The following is an 18467-nucleotide window of genomic DNA, read 5'->3' on the forward strand; positions in this document are numbered from 1 at the left end:
AAACCATCATCTGTTGTAAATTAACTTTAAAAAGGTGGTTGGGAGTTTTGGGGGCTGCTGCGGCACATAAAAGGATGGACAGTGGGGAGCTGGAAACTGGTTTAAACAATACAAGGTTTATTAGGGTGAAACAGGTAAAAGGCATAAGCACTTATCATCAAGGGTTAAGCATATACTAGGTTTATAAAGTCTGAATATAGTTATCAAAAGTTTAGTCCCATAAGATAAACAATTATAAGCTCTGGTAAAGGTTGCTCATGGCTGTAGAGGGGTCTAAAGGTTTACTGGCTAGCAGAGTCACACGTGTTCAGCTCCCAGGAGAAGCAGCCATGACAGATACCTGGCGCACCTCCCAGAGATGCTTCTGACCAGGAGAATTAGCAGCAACCAGAGACTCACAGTCCCTTGCTTTTATACATTCCCTTCTCTGAAGAACCTCCTCAGGGTGACTTCATCTGTATGCTAATAGTCCCAAACTCCTGCTGGGGTCACCACAGTCACTTGTCCCTTAACCATGTTTTTACAGCTCACAGTAATATGTGTGGAGTCCCCAACCCATCCCAAAGCTCTTTATCTTTGCATAGCAATCTAAGTATTTGAAATGCTCCCCAGAGATTTCCAAAGTGAATTTCATACCCTGTATTTAAACTCAGACTATCCCTAGCATCACAGTAGGTGAGAAATATACCTGGAAAGAAACAATAGTGAATAGAACTTGATTTTGCTGAATAGATTATCTCTCTCCCCCCTAAGACCCTAGTATACAATGAATAGCTTAATGAATTTTCTTGTGACAGTAATTGTAGAAGATAACCTTTGAAACTGGGAAGGGAATTTTTTTCTATATCCCAGCTGAACATAGCTGCATTTTAGTACATCACTAGAACTCAGTAGGGATATGGTCAGGACAACAGAGAACATGATGATATTTTTTTTTAATATATAGAATATAAATAATGCTTTTATTTACAATAGGTGAAGGAATATGATTTTAAAAAAAATCACAATAACATGGTCTGGGAGGTGGCTCAGTGGCTAAGGCACTGGTCTCTCAAGCATGAGGTACTGAGTTCAATCCTCGGCAGCACATATACCAGAGTGATGTCTGGTTCTTTCTCTCTTCCTATCTTCTTCATTAATAAATAAATAAAATCCTTTTAAAAATCACAATAGAAGACAGTCACTTGTCTGGCCCTATAATTATTCCTTAGTGGTTACATACGCAAATTCACCTCTGGGAATCTACTGGAAGTTATTAAAATATTTAGTCCCACATTACTTACTATTCCTCTATGTACAAAACCATGTGGTTCTTTTACAGGAGGATGGCCGGTTTGAAGGTCCAACTTTGGCTCATGCTGTGGAGTTGTTTGGGGGCAGACGATGGAGTACTCGAAACCCTAGCCCTGGGACATCAGCCAAGAGTACTGAGAAGCCCAACATGCAGAGAAACAACACCTTGAGCATAAACACCACCAAGAAAAAGAAGAAGATTCTTATGAGGGTAGGTTGTTGTTTGTTTACTAAGCATCAAACCCAGTCTTCCAGAACCATTCTATGGACTGTATTGCCATAAACTACCCTAATCATTTGAGTGGGCAACAAACAAGGTGAGGTGTAAGGAAAATGAAATGTAAGAGCTTACCAAACACCTCGAAGGTACTAGACCCAATCCAAGAAACTGAGTTAACCTAAGAAGTAACTCAGGGAGTCCATAGACTAGAACAAGAGATCATCACACTATGGAAAAGGTGACAGATGGATCTCAAAAAGATCTAGGAAATCTACAATACAGAGCAAAATGTCCCTCACAGAGAAGGCAGTATATAGGCATAAAAATGTGATTCAGTAAAGGAAGAACAGGGAGTCGGGCGGTAGCACAGCAGGTTAGGTGCACGTGGTGAGAAGTGCAAGGACCAGCATAAGGATCCCAGTTCAAGCCCCCGGTTCCCCACCTACAGGAGAGTCACTTCACAGGCAGTGAAGCAGGTCTGCAGGTGCCTTTCTCTCCTCATCTCTGTCTTCCCCTCCTCTCTCCATTTCTCTCTGTCCTATCTAACAACAACATTGACATCAATGACAACAATAATAACTACAACAACGATAAAAAGGCAACAAAAGGGAAATAAATATATAAATGTTTTTAAAAGACAATTTTTTTAAAAAAATTTAAAGAAAAGGAAAGTCTTAACATGTACAGTAATGTAAAGAGCCTTCAGGATATTGCATATGTAAAATATTCCAGCAGCAACCTTTGGTTATGCATGATTTCATTTATATGAAATACCAGAAAAGTCAAATTCTTAGAATCAGAAAGTAAATGATGGTTGCTTAGAAGGCCTCAAGAAGAAGGAGGAAGAGGGAGTTGTTGAATAAACATGAAGTTTCAAATTTGCAAGTTAAAGAAGTTCTAGAGGGGAGCAGGCAGTGGGCCACTAGGTTAAGCACATATAGTATGAAGCACAAGGACCCACTTAAGGATCCCAGTTTCCCACCTGCAAGGGGGTCGCTTCACAAGTGATGAAGCAGGTTTGCAAGAATCTTCCTCTCCCCCTATTTTCCCCTCTCCTCAATTTCTCTCTGTCCTATCAAAAAAAAAAAAAAGATGAAGAAATGGTCACAGGAGCTGTGGATTCGTAGTGCAAGCATGGAGCCACAGTGATAACCCAGGAGGCAAAAAAAAAAAAAAAGAGGGAGTCGGGCGGTGGCGCAGTGGGTTAAGCGCGCATGGCGCAAAGCACAGGGACCGGCGTAAGGATCCGGTTCGAGCCCCCCGGCTCCCCACCTGCAGGGGAGTCGCTTCACGGGCGGTGAAGAAGGTCTGCAGGTGTCTTTCTCTCCCCTCTCTCTCTGTCTTCCCCTCCTCTCTCCATTTCTCTCTGTCCTATCCAACAACAAAGCAACGTCAACAATGGCAATAATAACCACAACGAGGCTGCAACAACTAGGGCAACAAAAAGGGGGAAAAATGGCCTCCAGGAGCGGTGGATTCATGGTGCAGGCACCGAGCCCAGCAATAACCCTGGAGGAAAAAAAAAAAACAGAAGTTCTGGGAATCAGGCTGTAGCACAGCGGGTTAAGCGCAGGTGGCACAAAAGCACAAGGAACAGCGTAAGGATCCTGGTTCGAGCCCCCAGCTCCCCACCTACAGGGGAATCGCTTGAAGCAGGTCTGCAGGTGTCTATCTTCTCTCTCCCTCTCTGTCTTCCCCTCCTCTCTCCATTTATCTCTGTACTGTCCAACAACAATGACATCAGTAACAACAATAATAACTACAACAATAAAACAATAAGGGCAACAAAAAGGAAGAAATAAATAAATATTTTTTAAAAATAAGTTCTAGAGAACAGTTGCACAACAACATTCATATAGCTAACACTATTGCACACTCTAAAATGGTTAAGAGATGGGGCCAGGTGGGGGTGCACCTGTTTGAGAGCATGTTACAACGTGCAAGGACCTGGGTTCGAGTCCCCACCCCCACCTGCAGGGGGAAAGCTTCATGAGTGTTGAAGAAGTGTTGCCGGTGTCTCTGTGTCTCTCCCTTTCTCTTTTTGCTGGGGCTCAGGTACCAGCATTATGAATCCATTCTCCTGGAGGCAATTTTTTCCATTTTCTATTGGCTAGGACAGATAGACACCTAAAGACCTGCTTTCCCACTTGTGGAGCAGCCCCCCCAACCCTCAAGGTGGGGAATTAGGGACCCAAACCAGGATCCTTGAGCAGGTCCTTGCACTTCATATTATGTGCGTTTAACCAGGTGCACCACTGCTCAGACCCCTCTCTCTCCCTCTCTATCACCCCTTCCCTCTTGATTTCTGGCTGTATCTACCCAATAAAGAAAGAAAAATAATTTTAAAATTTAATAAATATAATACAATGGTTAAGATGGGAAATGTGATGTGGATTTTACCAAATTATAAAAAAGGGCATGTACTTAGTATTATGTATTAAATGTTTTTTTAATTTTTTAATTATCTTATTTTATAGAGACAGCCAGAAATTGAGAGGGAAGGGGGTGATAGAGAGGACAGGGACAGAGAGACACCTGCAACACTGCTTCACCGTCACAAAGCTTTCCCCCTGCAGGTGGCGACCGGAGGCTTACACCTGGGTCGCTGAGCATTCTTTTTTTTTTAAATATTTATTTATTATCTTTTGTTGCCCTTGTTGTATTATTGTTGTAGTTATTGTTGTTGTCATCATTGTTAGTTATGACAGAGAAATGGAGAGAGGAGGGGAAGACAGAGAGGGAGAGAAAGATAGATACCTGCAGACCTGCTTCACCACCTATGAAGCAACCCCCCTACAGGTGGGGAACCGGGAGCTCGAACCGGGATCTTTATGTCGGTCCTTGCACTTTGCGCCATCTGCGCTTAACCCACTGCACTACCGCCCAACTCCTGTCGTTGAGCATTCTACCATGTGTGCTCAACCAGGTGCGCCACTACCCAGCTCCATATTAAATGTTAAATATAAGATGGTAATACATCTTCTCTGTAGCTATCTAAGAAAAGCCCCATTCTGTTTCACAGTTTTCTGTAAGGAGAGCCTGAGCTCGTATGCCATTTATTGGTGGCCTGCTCCTCAGAGGAGTGTTGTCTTATAGTGAAGAACAAGTGGGATGATATGACATGAAAATACTTGGTCAGATGTCATGTAGGTCTTGACTGGTCTCACCTGGGGGAGGCAGTATTAAAAATGGGTAGTTCTGAGGAAAGAGGTCTGCCTGAACTAAAGCAATAATGGGAGAGAAATATGGTCTGAGATGCAAAGGGCTTTGTGTTCCCAGGGTGAGAGTGGAGAGGCAACTGACGATGAAATGGCCACCAGAAAGGTCAAAATGCACAAAGAATGTCGGAGCCGAAGTGGATCCGATCCTCAAGATGTTAATGAACAAGAAGAATCAGGTAAAACAATGTAGTCACATCTATTTGAGACTTTTTTTTTGAGGGATTAATGGTTTACAGTCTACAGTAAAATACAATAGTTTGTACATGTGTAACATTTCTCAGTTTTCCACATGATAATTCACTCCCTACTAGGGCCTCTTCTGCCATCATGTTCCAGGACCTGAACTTCCCCCCACCCAAGAGTCTTTTACTTTAGTGCAATAAACAGATCTGAGACTTTTTTTTTTCCCATCTTACATGGGGAAAAAATGCATTTAATTCTACGTTTTGGCTTAATAGTAACAGTGCTTAAATTAACAATGCTACTTTTTATGTAAAACACACTTGACTTTGTTTATCACTCACTGATAGAACCAAAAAAATATTTCTCCTAGCAGTCAAAGAGATAGCTTACTGGGTTGCCATGTTCCTTGCCATGTGTATGGCCCATGTTTGAGTCTGGAGACTATATGGGTAAAGCTATGATACTGGGCAAGTTTTGCTGCTGTGATGTTTTGCCTCTCAATCTTCTCTTCTTGTCTCTTTCTTTATCTGAATGAAAAATTCAGCCCTGGAGTGATAAAATTCTGTATGTGTAAGGCCCCAACTTAGATATATATGTATATATATATATATATATATATATATATATATATTCAAATATAGTGTACTTGGAATAAAATTCTCTATAATTAGCTTACAGTTATTAACAAGGAACATGATGTCTGTTTGAGGCAAAATTGGTTGGATTATGTTTGTTTCGACCCTATTGGGATTAGAACATTTTTATTAGTGACTTAATAACAATTAAAAAGATTGTGGGATGAGAGGGGTACAATTCCATACAATTTCCACCACCAGACTTCCATGTCCCATCTCCTCCACTGGAAGGTTCTTTATTCCTTTCTGGGAATATGGACCAAAATTCTTTTTGGGGTACAGAAGATGGAAGGTCTGGCTTCTATAATTTCTTCTCCACTGAACATGGATGTTGGTAGGCTGATCCATACCCCAGCCTGTTTCTCTTTCCCTAGTTGGGTAGGGCTCTGGAGAAGTGAGACTTTGGGGCACATTGATGAGGTCTTCTGCCCAGGGAAGTCAGGATGGTGTCATGGTAGCATCTAAAACTTAGTGGCTGAAAAGCAGTAAGATATAAAGCAGGGCTTTTTAAAATAAAGAAGAAGAATAATAATCAAGAACCTAAAGGTAAGAATAGAGCAGATGGAACTAAGGGTCTTCATGTGTGAAAAAACTAGGAAGTCTGTTTTAGGTATTGAAATTAGAACTTTTAATAAAAGATTTGGATGTCCTGGTCATTTACAAGACCATCTAATTCAAATGTTCTCTGGATGCCCAGTTGTCTATATTTTTTAAGCTCTCTGTATTATTAGATTGTGTAGCCAAGGGCTGGGATAGGTAACATAATGGTTATGAAAAGAGACTCTCATGCCTGAGGCTCCAAAGGTTCACTTCCAGGTCCCAGGTTCACTTCCCCACACCACCATAAGCTAGAGCTGAGCAGTACTTTGGTAGCAAAAAAAAAAAAAAAAAAAAGAAGGAGAAGAAAAGGGAGGAGGAGAAGAAGAGAAATAGAAGGAGAAGAGGAGAAGAAAAAAAAGAGGAGGAGAAGAAGGAAGAAATAGAAGAAGAGGAAGGAGGAGAAGGAGAAGAAAGGAAGGTGCTGGGCTAGTGTGGGGTGCCTCTTCCTGGGCACTTACTCTCTGGGCTAGAGAGAACTCGACCAGAACCAGCCTGGGCTGCTACTCACTCAGCAACACAAGATAGATGACTCATGAACTCATGGCAGAGTGGCAATGCAATGTCTTTATTGATCAGAGAGCCAACGCTTTTAAAATGTAGACCCGGAAGTGGCAAGTCAGAAACGGAAATGGCTAGGAAGGGGGTGGAGAAAGGCAAAAGCAAGCTGGAAAGGTAGGAACTTCCTTAGCAACTGTTTTGAGTGTTTTAACTGGTAGGATTAATATTACCCTGCAGGCAGGGAGGGTCTCGAGGTAGAAGAAGATAAATCAAAGGAATGGAATGGATGGGGATCTTTCAGACAAAACAGTGATTATGTAGACAGGCCATATTATCAGGAATGCAGGGTGCTTTGTGAGACTCTTCACAATTACCCGACAGGAAGGAAGGGATAAAGTTAAAAAAAAAAAAATTAAAGAATGTATAGCCAAGATTCGTAACCCACTAAATTAATCTAACCATCAAAATATCTTAGTACTTTTTATATACAAGTTACCTGCATAAAATGGTTTGTCCAGACATTCAGAGACATCTTTGGTTTTTATTTACTATCTGAAGGAAAATGTAATGAAAATCATTGTCTCTCTTCTGCCTTTCAATCCACAGACCTGAACACCACCACTACCCTTCCTAACCCTCTCCATTCCAGAAGAGCCCACTCTTTGACCACGGCTGCCTCTCCTAACTTGTCTACAGGGACATCATCTCCCATCAGGCCAGTGTCTTCCCCTGTGCTGTCTTCTTCAAACAAGAGCCCATCCAGGTGGGGCCTTAACATGACAAAACAGTAGGACACTTCTTGCCATTCTAGTTATATAGAAGGCATATTCTTCTAGAGCTCTATGGAATGATTGTCTCTAAATTTGGCTTCATAAGTGCAATTGAAAATTGAAAAACCCACTGTTTAAATGATTCTAAACTTCCAGGTTTTATACTCTTCCTTCACAGATTACTAAACTATATAAAATTAAAATCTGTTTCTTGGTTACACTAATCAGATCAAATGCATTCTGTGGTTATAACTGGCTGGTGGTTGTACTAAATGTGGCAGTAGTCTTCATTTAGAATAATACTAGGCAACAGAAGCTTTTTGCAATGATAGCATTGTTCTAAATGAAGATTATAGTAAGTTTAGGGTTAACTGCTTGCCCCTCTGCTAACAAATGAACTATATCTAATACTCTTCTCTTGTGTGAGGTAGAAATATCTAGAGAAATGACTATATTACATTAAGTTGGATACACTTAGATATAAATCTAAAAATGACTTTATAGTAAATTATTTTATATTTATATAAGATCCATATAAATTATAAATGTGAAACATCTACCTTCTCAGAATTAATTAATATGAAATCTTCCCAAGTGAACCAGAGTACCACACTATTTCCTTCTACCCCTATACTAAAGTTTAAGAAATGCAGAAGTGCCAGAAAGAACCAAAACAAAACAGGTGCTCTCAAGCACATATGGTGCGAAGCTCAAGGACTGGCATAATGATACCAGTTCGAGCCCCTGGCTCCCCACCTGCAAGGGGGGGGGTCACTTCACAAGCATTGAAGTATGTCTGCAGGTGTCAATCTGTCTCTCCCCCTTTCTGTCTTCCCTTCCTCTCTCGACTTCTCTGTCCTATCCAACAACGACAGCAATGACAACAATAAAAATTGCATCGACAATGATAAACAAGGGCAACAAAAGGGGAAAAAAAGGGAAAATAAGTAAAAATAAAGAATCCTGTAGGGAATTATTTTCTAAGGGAAATTTTCATATACAATGTGTATTTTAACTTGATTTATGCTTTTTATTCCTTCATATTTCACATTAACTCAAGGGTACATGGGATACTTTGACCATTCTCAAGACTTTTCTGTAAATTTAGATTTGTAAAAAAAAAAAAAAAAAAAAGGTCCCCTGATAAAATATTAGATTTCTTACAGTGCTAACCAGCCTATACAGTATCCCAGATAAATAAAATAGCCAGATAACTTAGATTAAGTAACCTTCTGCTTTGTTTCAGTAACTTATGAACAGGAAAAGAAAGAAAATTCAAAAAGAACACAAGTATAAGAACTGACATGCCAAAAAAAGAAAAATAATAAACATGCCAGATGCAAGATCACAGGACCCCATTACAGGAGCAGAAAGGCCACTGCTCACCAGGCAGTCTAAAATAGAGAGAGGGGGGAGAAAGATGGAAGAAGAACATCAAGTCAGTCCTATAAAGAGAAAGAGTGGTCAAATAAAGATTCCTGAATTTGGAGGGAAATGAGTCCACAAGTTATATGTAAAGAAAGAACTAGTAAAAAGGTAAATAGGAGTGTACTTTGGTTATTATTTTATTGGGCAGTTACACAGTTCACAGTACATGGGTACAATTGCTAATCTCCCCATGACAGGTGTCCAGGGAATGTACTTATTTAAATGCCAGTGATAGAAACACTTGAGCTTTTTCTATCTTCTTGAACAATGAAAGTCAACAAATTTTCTTATAAAGAACTGCATGGTCAGGAGATGTTTCACCCAGGAGAAGTGCACACTTTACTATTCCCCAAGACCCAGATTAGTGACCCCAGCCCTCACCACATGGGAGCTCCGGCATGGGAGCTTTGCAAAGGGTGAAGCAGTGCTATGATGTCTCACCTCTCTTTTAATTCTCTCTTCCTTTCTTTGTATGCTATCCTCTATCCTAAAAATTGAAAAATGTCTATTGGGAGAAGAGGAAACATGCAAGGACAGAGCCCCAGTGATAGCCCTGGTGGGGAAAAAAAAAAAAGGAAGGAAGGAAGGAAGGAAGGAAGGAAGGAAGGAAGGAAGGAAGGAAGGAAGGAAGGAAGGGGGGAAAAAAGGGAAGAAATATCTTTTATTCTATTAACAAAGATGACCTCTAGATGTCAACAAAGCACAGTTATTCATGAATAAATGTTATCAGGGCAGGAGTAGATAGCATAATGGTTATACAAGGAGACTCTCATGCCTGAGCACTCCAAAGCAGTTCTCTGGTAAAAAGAAAATATATACACATAACAAACATGTTATATAAAATAAATATATATTTGTATATATTATATATTTTATATGTAAATATCATATATAATAAATACTGTCATCAAGAGTAAAGATCAACTGGCTGTTAATACCTCCTCAATGCTTATATATTTGAAGCATTTCAAAAGTATATAATAATAAAATAAAAGGTTATTGAAAAAATAAAGACACTTCCCATTGATTTGTCTAAAAATATTAATCAGTGGAGGAAGATACAGAATTTTGGTGGTGGATTTGGTATAGAACTATTCCCTGGGAGTCGGGCGGTGGCGCAGCAGGTTAAGTGCAGGTGGCACAAAACACAAGGACCGGAGTAAGGATCCCAGTTCGAGCCCCGGATCCCCACCTGCAGGGAAGTTGCTTCACAGGTGGTGAAGTAGGTTTGCAGGTGTCTATCTTTCTCTCCCCCTCTCTGTCTTCCCCTCCTCTCTCCATTTCTCTCTGTCCTATCCAACAACGATGACGACATCAATAACAACAACAATAATAACTACAACAATAAAATAACAAGGGCAACAAAAGGGAATAAATAAATAAATATTTAAAATTCTTTTTTGTTTATTTGTTTGCTGTTGTTGTTATTCTTTTAAGATAGGACAGAGAGAAATTGAGAGATGAGAAGGAAATAGAACGGGGGAAAGATAGTCACCTGCAGACTTGCTTCACTACTCATGAAACATCTCCCCTGCAGGGTGGGGAGCAGGGGCTAAAACCTGGGTCCTTGTGCTTAGTAATATGTGAACTTAACTTTGTACAACACCTCCTGGCCTCCACCTCTCTATCTTAAAAAAATAAATAACTAAATCTTAAAACAACATTTACTGTGCTATCCTGCGAGGCAACCAGTGTAAAGAGTAAAAATGTGAACTACCTAGACTGTTTTGGACCTCGCTATTATTTTCAGACTGAACAGATATAGCCTTGTCAGATGCACATATAATAATTGGCATAGTTGCCTCCTTCCCAGCATTAATTTTTTTTTGTGACTTAGATTTTTCATTAGTATTAAAAGCCCTTCCACGTGTTTACCTATGACCTAGTTTTAGTTTAAGGGGAGGTCAGATGGTGGTGCACTAGCCCGCCTAGTTAAGTGTACATAGTATGAAGTACAAAGACCCATGTAAGGATTCTGGTTCGAGCCCATGGCTCCCCATCTACAGGGGGTCATCTCACAAGCAGTGATGCAAGTCTATAGTTGTCTATTTTTCTCTCTCCCTCTCTACCTTCCCTCCCCTCTCAATTTCTCTCTCTGTCCTATCCAATAAAATAAAAAAAGACCTAGCTTAAAAGGAAAAGAAAAAACATTAATACATTCAAGACTTGCTTCTTAAATATGTCTGCATTTTTATAATTTAAAATATAGGGAAAATGCATACTCTCTATAGATTATATTTGAGCTACTAAATAAATTACTTTATTCCAAACATTGAAGGGAAGTTTTCTATTTGTTTGTTTTTGCTGCTGACCTGCTATGATTAGCCAAAGAATATTAGCCTAGCTTTGTTCTCTTATTAGATAGCTTAAAAACATGAATTTTTTTTCTGCCATGATATAGTGATAGATTAGTTTTGAAAGAAATTAAAAGAGTCCAGAAAACAGCTTCAACCTTAAATGGCTTGCAATCCATCTTTCGGCTCATACTGTTCATCAGAATGACAAAACTGGCCCCAGTCTTGTCTGCTAAATCTTGTCTTTGTTGCAGTGCTTGGAGCAGCAGCAGTTGGCATGGACGCATCAAAGGAGGAATGAAGGGCTTTCAGAGCTTCATGGTTTCAGACAGTAACATGAGTTTTGTGGAATTTGTTGAGCTGTTCAAATCATTCAGGTATGGCTTGCTTTCTTATACTTTCTCAAGAAGTTTGACATGGATCTAACAATACTAAATGTAAGGTGTTCTCCATCTGGCTACCAGTGTAAGGAGCCGCAAAGACCTGAAGGACCTCTTTGACATCTACGCTGTGCCCTGCAACCGAGCTGGACTGGAGCCAACCCCACTTTATACCAATCTGATCATTGATGAAAACATCAGCAGTCTTCAGCCTGACCTAGGTTTGTGTAACAATACTTCCCTTTGAAACCTTCCTATCTGAAAAAGAAAGGCTAGAGTTCCAATCATTCAGTCCCTCCATCTGCCCCACAGGACATGCTATTATCAAGAATTTGGTGAAACAGAGAATTATTTCCGGGTGTTATGAAGACAGGTACTACTGGCATTTGGGGAAGATAGTGTATCGTCATGTAGGACTTCCCATGTATTTAAGGATATTTAACTGATAGAGATTTTGTTCTGACACGCAAGCCCTCCTCCCCTGTCCACAGATGTATGCTACTTCCAGCTGAGCCAGTGGTCTCTTCCTTGCCCTTAAGCAGATGAGAATGTTCAAAACCAAGTTGTGATAATAGTCTGACCTTGACAAGGAGAGCCTATTAGTGATCTCAGCAGAACACTCCTGTCTGAGGTCTAAGCACTTCTCCTAGCTTAGTCTCCTAATAAAAACCATGAAATCTAAAACTTCCTTTTAAAAAAATATTTATTTATTCCCTTTTGTTGCCCTTGTTGTTTTATTGTTACAGTTATTATTATTGTTGTCATTGTTAGATAAGACAGAGAGAAATGGAGAGAGATGGGGGAAGACAGAGAAGGGAAGAGAAAGATAGACACCTGCAGACCTGCTTCACAAGCAGTGAAGCAACTCCCCTGCAGGTGGGGAGCCAGGGCTCAAACCAGTATCCTTTACACCGGTCCTTGTGCTTTGCACCATCTGCACTTAACCTGCTGCGCTACAGCCCGACTCCCTGTCTAATACTTCTATTTCATTCACCACTGCCATCATTACTATCACTATTTGACATTTTTTTTTAACCAGCTATGCATTTTAAGGCCATTTTTCTTCCTATTCTTGACAGAAACTATAAACACAAAGGGAAAAACAGGCAGTTGTTTCTTAATAAATTAAAAGCTGGGGACAGGTGGTGGTACACCCAGTTGAGCACACACATTACCATGCACAAGGACCAAGGTTCAAGCCCCTGGCCCTCACCTACAAAGGAGGAAGCTTCCTAATCAGTGAATCAGTACTGCAGGTGTCTCTGTCACTCTTCCTCTCCCTTTCTATGTCCTCCTTCCCTCTCAATTTATCTCTATCCCCATACAAAAATAAATAAATAAATAAGAACATAAATAAATATTTTAAAGGATAATATAAAAGAGTGTGTTTCCTTAAGCTAAGAATATTAATCCTGTTAAATTTCAGTCCTAAAATGTGCATTACTGTGGATCAGTCAAGTCAATATACTTTTTTTTTTTTTAACCTCCAGGGTCATTGCTGGGGCTCAGTGCCTGCACTATAAATCCTCTCCTCCTGGAGGCCATTTTTTCCCTTTTTTTTTTTTTTTTTGCCCTTATTGTCATTGATGTTGTTGTTGGATAGGACAGAGAGAAATCAACAGAGGAAGGAAGACGGGGGGTGGGAGAGTGGGGAGAAAGATAGACACCTGCAGACCTGCTTCACCACCTGTGAAGTTGACCCCCCCCCCCGTAGGTGGGGAACTGGGGGCTCGAACCAGGATCCTTACCACAGTCCTTGAGCTCTGCGCCACATGTGCTTAACCCATTGCGCTACCACCCAACCCTTGTCAATACACTTTTTTAAAAGTTTTTTTATATTTATTTATTCATTTTCCCTTTGTTTTTGCCCTTGTTGTTTTATTGTTGTAGTTATTGTTGTTGTTGTTATTGATGTCTTCGTTGTAGGATAGGACAGAGAGAAATGGAGAGAGAAGGGGGAGATAGAGAGGGAAGAGAAAGATAGACACTGCAGACCTGCTTCACCGTTTGTGAAAAGACTCCCCTGCAGGTGGGGAGCCGGGGGCTTGAACCAGGATCCTCTCGCCGGTCATTGTGCTTTGCGCCACCTGCGCTTAACTGCTGTGCTACCGCCCGACTCCCGTCAATATACTTTTTAAAAATTGGTAAACTGGGAGCTGGGTGGTGGCGCACCTGGTTGAGTGCACATTACCATGCACAAGGACCCAGATTCAAGCCCCCGGCCCCCACCTAAAGGGAAAAAGCTTTGCGAGTTGTAAAGCAGGACTACAGGTGTCTCTCCTTCTCTTCTCTCTCTCTCTCTCTCTCTGTCTCCCCCTTCCCTCTCAATTTCTGGGTGCCTCTATCCAATAAATAAAGATTTTTTAAATAATAAAATAGAAAATAAAATATATTGAAAGTATATTTTAAAAATTGGTGAACTATTTTGGAATAGTTTCTTTGTTTACAAAAAAAATAAAAGGTATAGTAAGTCTCCATGAACCCTCTACATAATCCATGCTCAGTTTCTCAGACCAGTAGCATTACATTAGCATAATAAAATGCTTGTTAAAACTGAGTCAGTACTGATATATCATTATTGACTGAAGTTCATAAATTACCTTTATTGTTCATTCTTTGTGTTGTAACTGTGGATTTTGACAGATATCTAACAGTGTGTACCACATGATTGCAGTATTATACTGAGTTGTTGTTTCACTGCCCCTAAAATGTCCTGTGTGCCACCTTTTTCTTTCTCCCATCCTCCTTCTCTACATCTATTGAGATAATCATGTAGTTTTTGGTCTTGCTTTCATTGATGTGGTGAATGACACTGATTGACTTACGTATGCTGAACTAGCCTTGCATTGCTGGGATAAGTCCCACATGGTCATGATGAACAATCTTTTTGATATACTGCTGTATCCGGTTGGCCATGATCTTGTTTAATATTTTGGCATCTATGTTCATCAGAGATATAGGTCTGTAGTTTTCCTTTTTTGTTGTATCCCTATCTGCTTTTGGTATCAGGGTGATGTTGGCTTCATAGAAGTTGGAAGGGAGTGTTCCTGTTTCTTTGATCTTGTGGAAAAGCTTTAGAAATATAGGTATTGGGAGTTGGGCAGTAGCACAGCGGGTTAAGTGCAGATGGCACAAAGCACAAAAGACCAGCATAAGGATCCCAGTTCAAGCCCCCGACTCCCTACCTGCAGAGGGATCTCTTCACAAGTGGTGAAGCAGGTCTGCAGGTGTCTATCTTTCTTTTCCCCCTGTCTTCCCCTCCTCTTTCCATTTCTCCCTGTCCTATCCAACAACAATGACATCAATAAAAACAATAATAATAACCACAACAATGACAAAATAACAAGGGCAACAAAAGGGGAAAAAATAGCCTCTAGGAGCAGTGAATTCATGGTGCAGGCACCGAGCCCCAACAATAACCCTGGAGACAAAAAAAATATATATATATATCTGGGGCTGGGTAGTGGCATGCCTGGTTGAGCACATGTCACAAAAAGATATACATATATAAAGCTGGGGAAATAGTTTCACTTGTAGACATAGGACTTGCATACCTAAGGCTCCAGGCACTATGTTGCATGTGGCAAAGTGGTGTCCAGCTTCTCTCACTCACTCTCTCTCTCTCTTTTTCTCTCATATGAAATTCTTCCATATTATCTAAATAATAAAATAAACATTAAAAATATAAAATAAATAATAAATACAAAGAATTATATAAATTTATTAATTTTTTTAAAAAAGATAAAGAGACCGCAGCACCAAAGCTCCCTTCAGTATGGTAGGGCCAGGCTTGAAGCTGGATTGCACACATGGCAAAACAGCACACTATCCAAGTGAGCTATTTTACCAGTCCCACAATTACTTTTTTTATATTTATTTATTTATTCCCTTTTGTTACCCTTGTTGTTTTATTGTTGTAGTTATAATTGCTGTTGTTATTGTTGTCGTTATTGGATAGGACAGAGAGAAATGGAGAGAGGAAGGGACGACAGGGGCAAAGAAAGATAGACACCTGCAGACCTGCTTCACCACTTGTGAAGCGACTCCCCTGCAGGTGGGGAGCTGGGGCCTCAAACCGGGATCTTTACGCTGGTCCTTGTGCTTTGCGCCACCTAAAGCTTAACCCACTGTGCTACCGGCCGACTCCCCCACAATTACTATTTTAAATCTGCATTTTACAGTCTTTCTAAATATAAAAAGTGTGGAAGTAGTTATCTGCAAAAACAAAACTCCAAGTTCAATCTCAGATCCTCAACTGAATGTATGTTTAGTTCCCATGTAGTACCAAAGCACCTAGATTTTTTTGAGCTAGTTGATGTAGCTTTCTTTTAGTTCTCCCTATTCGTTGGTTTATTTTAATTGCAGCTCCCCCTTCACTGTGTGAATCCAGGAATAAACACTGAGTTTGATGGCTTGTTTAGATAGATTACTAGAGAGTTTGTCTGGCTTAATAATGCCATGGCACCATGATGTTGGCTAACTTGTCCGTGTTCTGTGGGTGGTTCTGTTTCAGACTTGTTGACCAGAAATGTCTCTGACTTGGGATTGTTCATTAAAAGTAAACAGCAGTTATCAGACAACCAGAGGCAAATATCTGATGCCATTGCTGCTGCAAGTATCGTGACAAATGGCACTGGGGTGGAGAGCACATCCCTGGGCATCTTTGGGGTGGGTATACTCCAGCTCAATGACTTCCTCGTGAATTGCCAAGGAGAACACTGCACTTATGATGAGATCCTCAGCATCATTCAGGTTCGTGCTTATTTTTTGTGTACATGCGCCTAAAGCCTCTGATATCAGCCTAGTCATTTTCAGTGCTAAACACTTAACACTTTCTATCCTTCTTTCTAAAACTTAAGTCTGGGGCAGAAGTAGAAATTTTTTTTATACTAGATATGTACTTTTTTACTTAACATATATGTTACATAGGTAAAACTTCTCTTAGTAATTATTATAAGAGATCAGTAATTCTTGTTGTTCTAGCACATACAATAGAAACGGTCTCGATTTTCAACTTCTTCTGTTATTTAATTAGTAGTTGTTATTTTCTGTTATGGGCCATGCTTTGTCCCACAAACTGGAATATAGCAGTAAATTTAGCTGAGTTATGCTCCCTCAAAGCAGCTTACATTCTAATAAGAAAGGTAGATAATAAACAATGATGCGATGTTATTTCAACTAACAACTCAAGCAGAGAAAAGGAGAAAAGTGATGCAGGAAGATTGAGAAGAGTAAGCAAAGGCCCTTCTGAGATGACACTTGAAATGAGCCCTAAGTGAATACATTATGTGAATGAACATCCAAGCAAAGAGTAAGCTCAAAGACCAAGGTGGGAATAAGCTCCAGTTTTTGAGGAGCAGTAAGACTGGTATAGTAAGAGCTACATAAGCCAGCAGGACAATGGTAGACCTCACTTGAGACAGATAGCCAGGGGTGGAACCATCTAAGCAATTTAGGTCCCATGGATTAACCATGGTCCATGGGAAATGTGGAGCTTTTGAATTTTTTTGAGTGAGGGAATAACTTTTTTTTCTTTATTGGGGAATTAATAGTTTACAGTCAACAGAAAGATACAGTACTCTGTACATGTGTAACATTTCTCAGTTTTCCACATAACAATTCAACCCTCTCTAGATTCTTCTCTGCTATCATATCTCAGGACCTGACCTTTCTCCCCAGCCTCAGAGTCTTCTATTTTGGTACAATATACCAAACCCAGTCCAAGTTCTGCTTTGTTGTTTCTTATTTTTCATTATTATTATTATTATTATTATTAGTTATTTGATAATGATCAACAAGATTGTGGGATATGAGGGGTACAATTCATACAATTTCCAACACCATAGTGCCATATCCCATCCCCTCCGTTGGAAGCTTCCCTATTCTTTATCCCTCTGGAGGGAGTAACTTGATTTGACATGTTTTCAAGAAGTGAGGTCACTCTGCCCATGCTAAAGACTAAACTGTGCTGGAGAAGATGTGGAAGCAGAAAAATGGATCAGGCAGCTATCATGTTAGCCCAGGAAGGCAAAAGATGGTGATGGCTTAGATAAGAAAGTGGCAAGAGAAGTAAGAAGTACAGTAGAGAATGAGATAATGCATTGTGCCTGTGTCACACATAACAGAGTTAGTCTCAGTTTTCAACCTGCCTTGCCAACTGGTGAGAAATCTATGTCCAACAAGTGGACTTAATCACTGGAAATGCTGAAATTTCAGATTGTTGTCGTAAAGTGATATTGGGTACAAAGGACTATGTTAAAGGTCATTTTTTCCCATTTTACTGGATAGGACAGAGAGAATTTGAGAGGGGAGGGGGAACAAAAGATAGATGCCTGCAGACCTGCTTCACTGTAAACCCCCCGCCCCGAAGATGGGGAACCAGGGACTCAAACTGGTATCTTTGCACCAGTCCTTGTGCTTCGTACAATGTGCAGCCCCCACAATGCTAACTGTTCTGTGTGACTTATCTCACCTCGCAGTGACTCTGGTAGCTGATATCCTTATTCCCGTTTTTACCTAGGTCAACCGACACAGTTTATTTTCATATAAATCAGCCTTATGCTTTCCTTTTACTCTTCATTTCCTCTTAAATAAATATGCTTCATATAATAAACTCACTTAAAATAAATGTTTTCTTTAGGACTGAAAAACTACATCTTCCCACTGCATAGCTAAATTAGTCCAAATATTTGGTTTAGATGTTTCCTGATAAAAAGGAACAGCTTTTTTAAATGACGTGGTGATTTTTTTTCCCTTAGTGTCCTTTACTTAAATGACACTCTTTTCCTATCCCTTTCAGAAGTTCGAGCCCAGTGTTAGTATGTGTCATCAGGGCCTGATGTCATTTGAAGGATTTGCAAGGTAACTTTAAAAATATCTTTACCCAACTTTGGGAGACGGGAGGAGGGTGAGGACACAGAACATTTGGGAGTGGGTGTGGTGTGG

The 18467-nt window shown here is 40.1% G+C and overlaps 1 protein-coding gene across 3 annotated transcripts in view; it reads left to right on the plus strand.

The window, feature by feature from the left end:
- Nucleotides 1–18467, plus strand: part of PLCE1 (phospholipase C epsilon 1) — a 447646-nt gene that overhangs the window by 343225 nt on the left and 85954 nt on the right. For all 3 annotated transcript variants that reach the window (XM_060192220.1, XM_007535620.3, XM_060192230.1), the window contains 7 exons: nucleotides 1322–1504; nucleotides 4793–4910; nucleotides 7257–7413; nucleotides 11397–11519; nucleotides 11607–11743; nucleotides 16036–16274; nucleotides 18322–18383. In XM_060192220.1, coding sequence (XP_060048203.1) covers nucleotides 1322–1504; nucleotides 4793–4910; nucleotides 7257–7413; nucleotides 11397–11519; nucleotides 11607–11743; nucleotides 16036–16274; nucleotides 18322–18383 — 1019 coding nt within the window. The remainder of the gene's footprint in view (nucleotides 1–1321; nucleotides 1505–4792; nucleotides 4911–7256; nucleotides 7414–11396; nucleotides 11520–11606; nucleotides 11744–16035; nucleotides 16275–18321; nucleotides 18384–18467) is intronic.

This window comes from Erinaceus europaeus, chromosome 1 (assembly GCF_950295315.1).
Source record: "Erinaceus europaeus chromosome 1, mEriEur2.1, whole genome shotgun sequence".
Classification (NCBI taxonomy): domain Eukaryota; kingdom Metazoa; phylum Chordata; class Mammalia; order Eulipotyphla; family Erinaceidae; genus Erinaceus; species Erinaceus europaeus.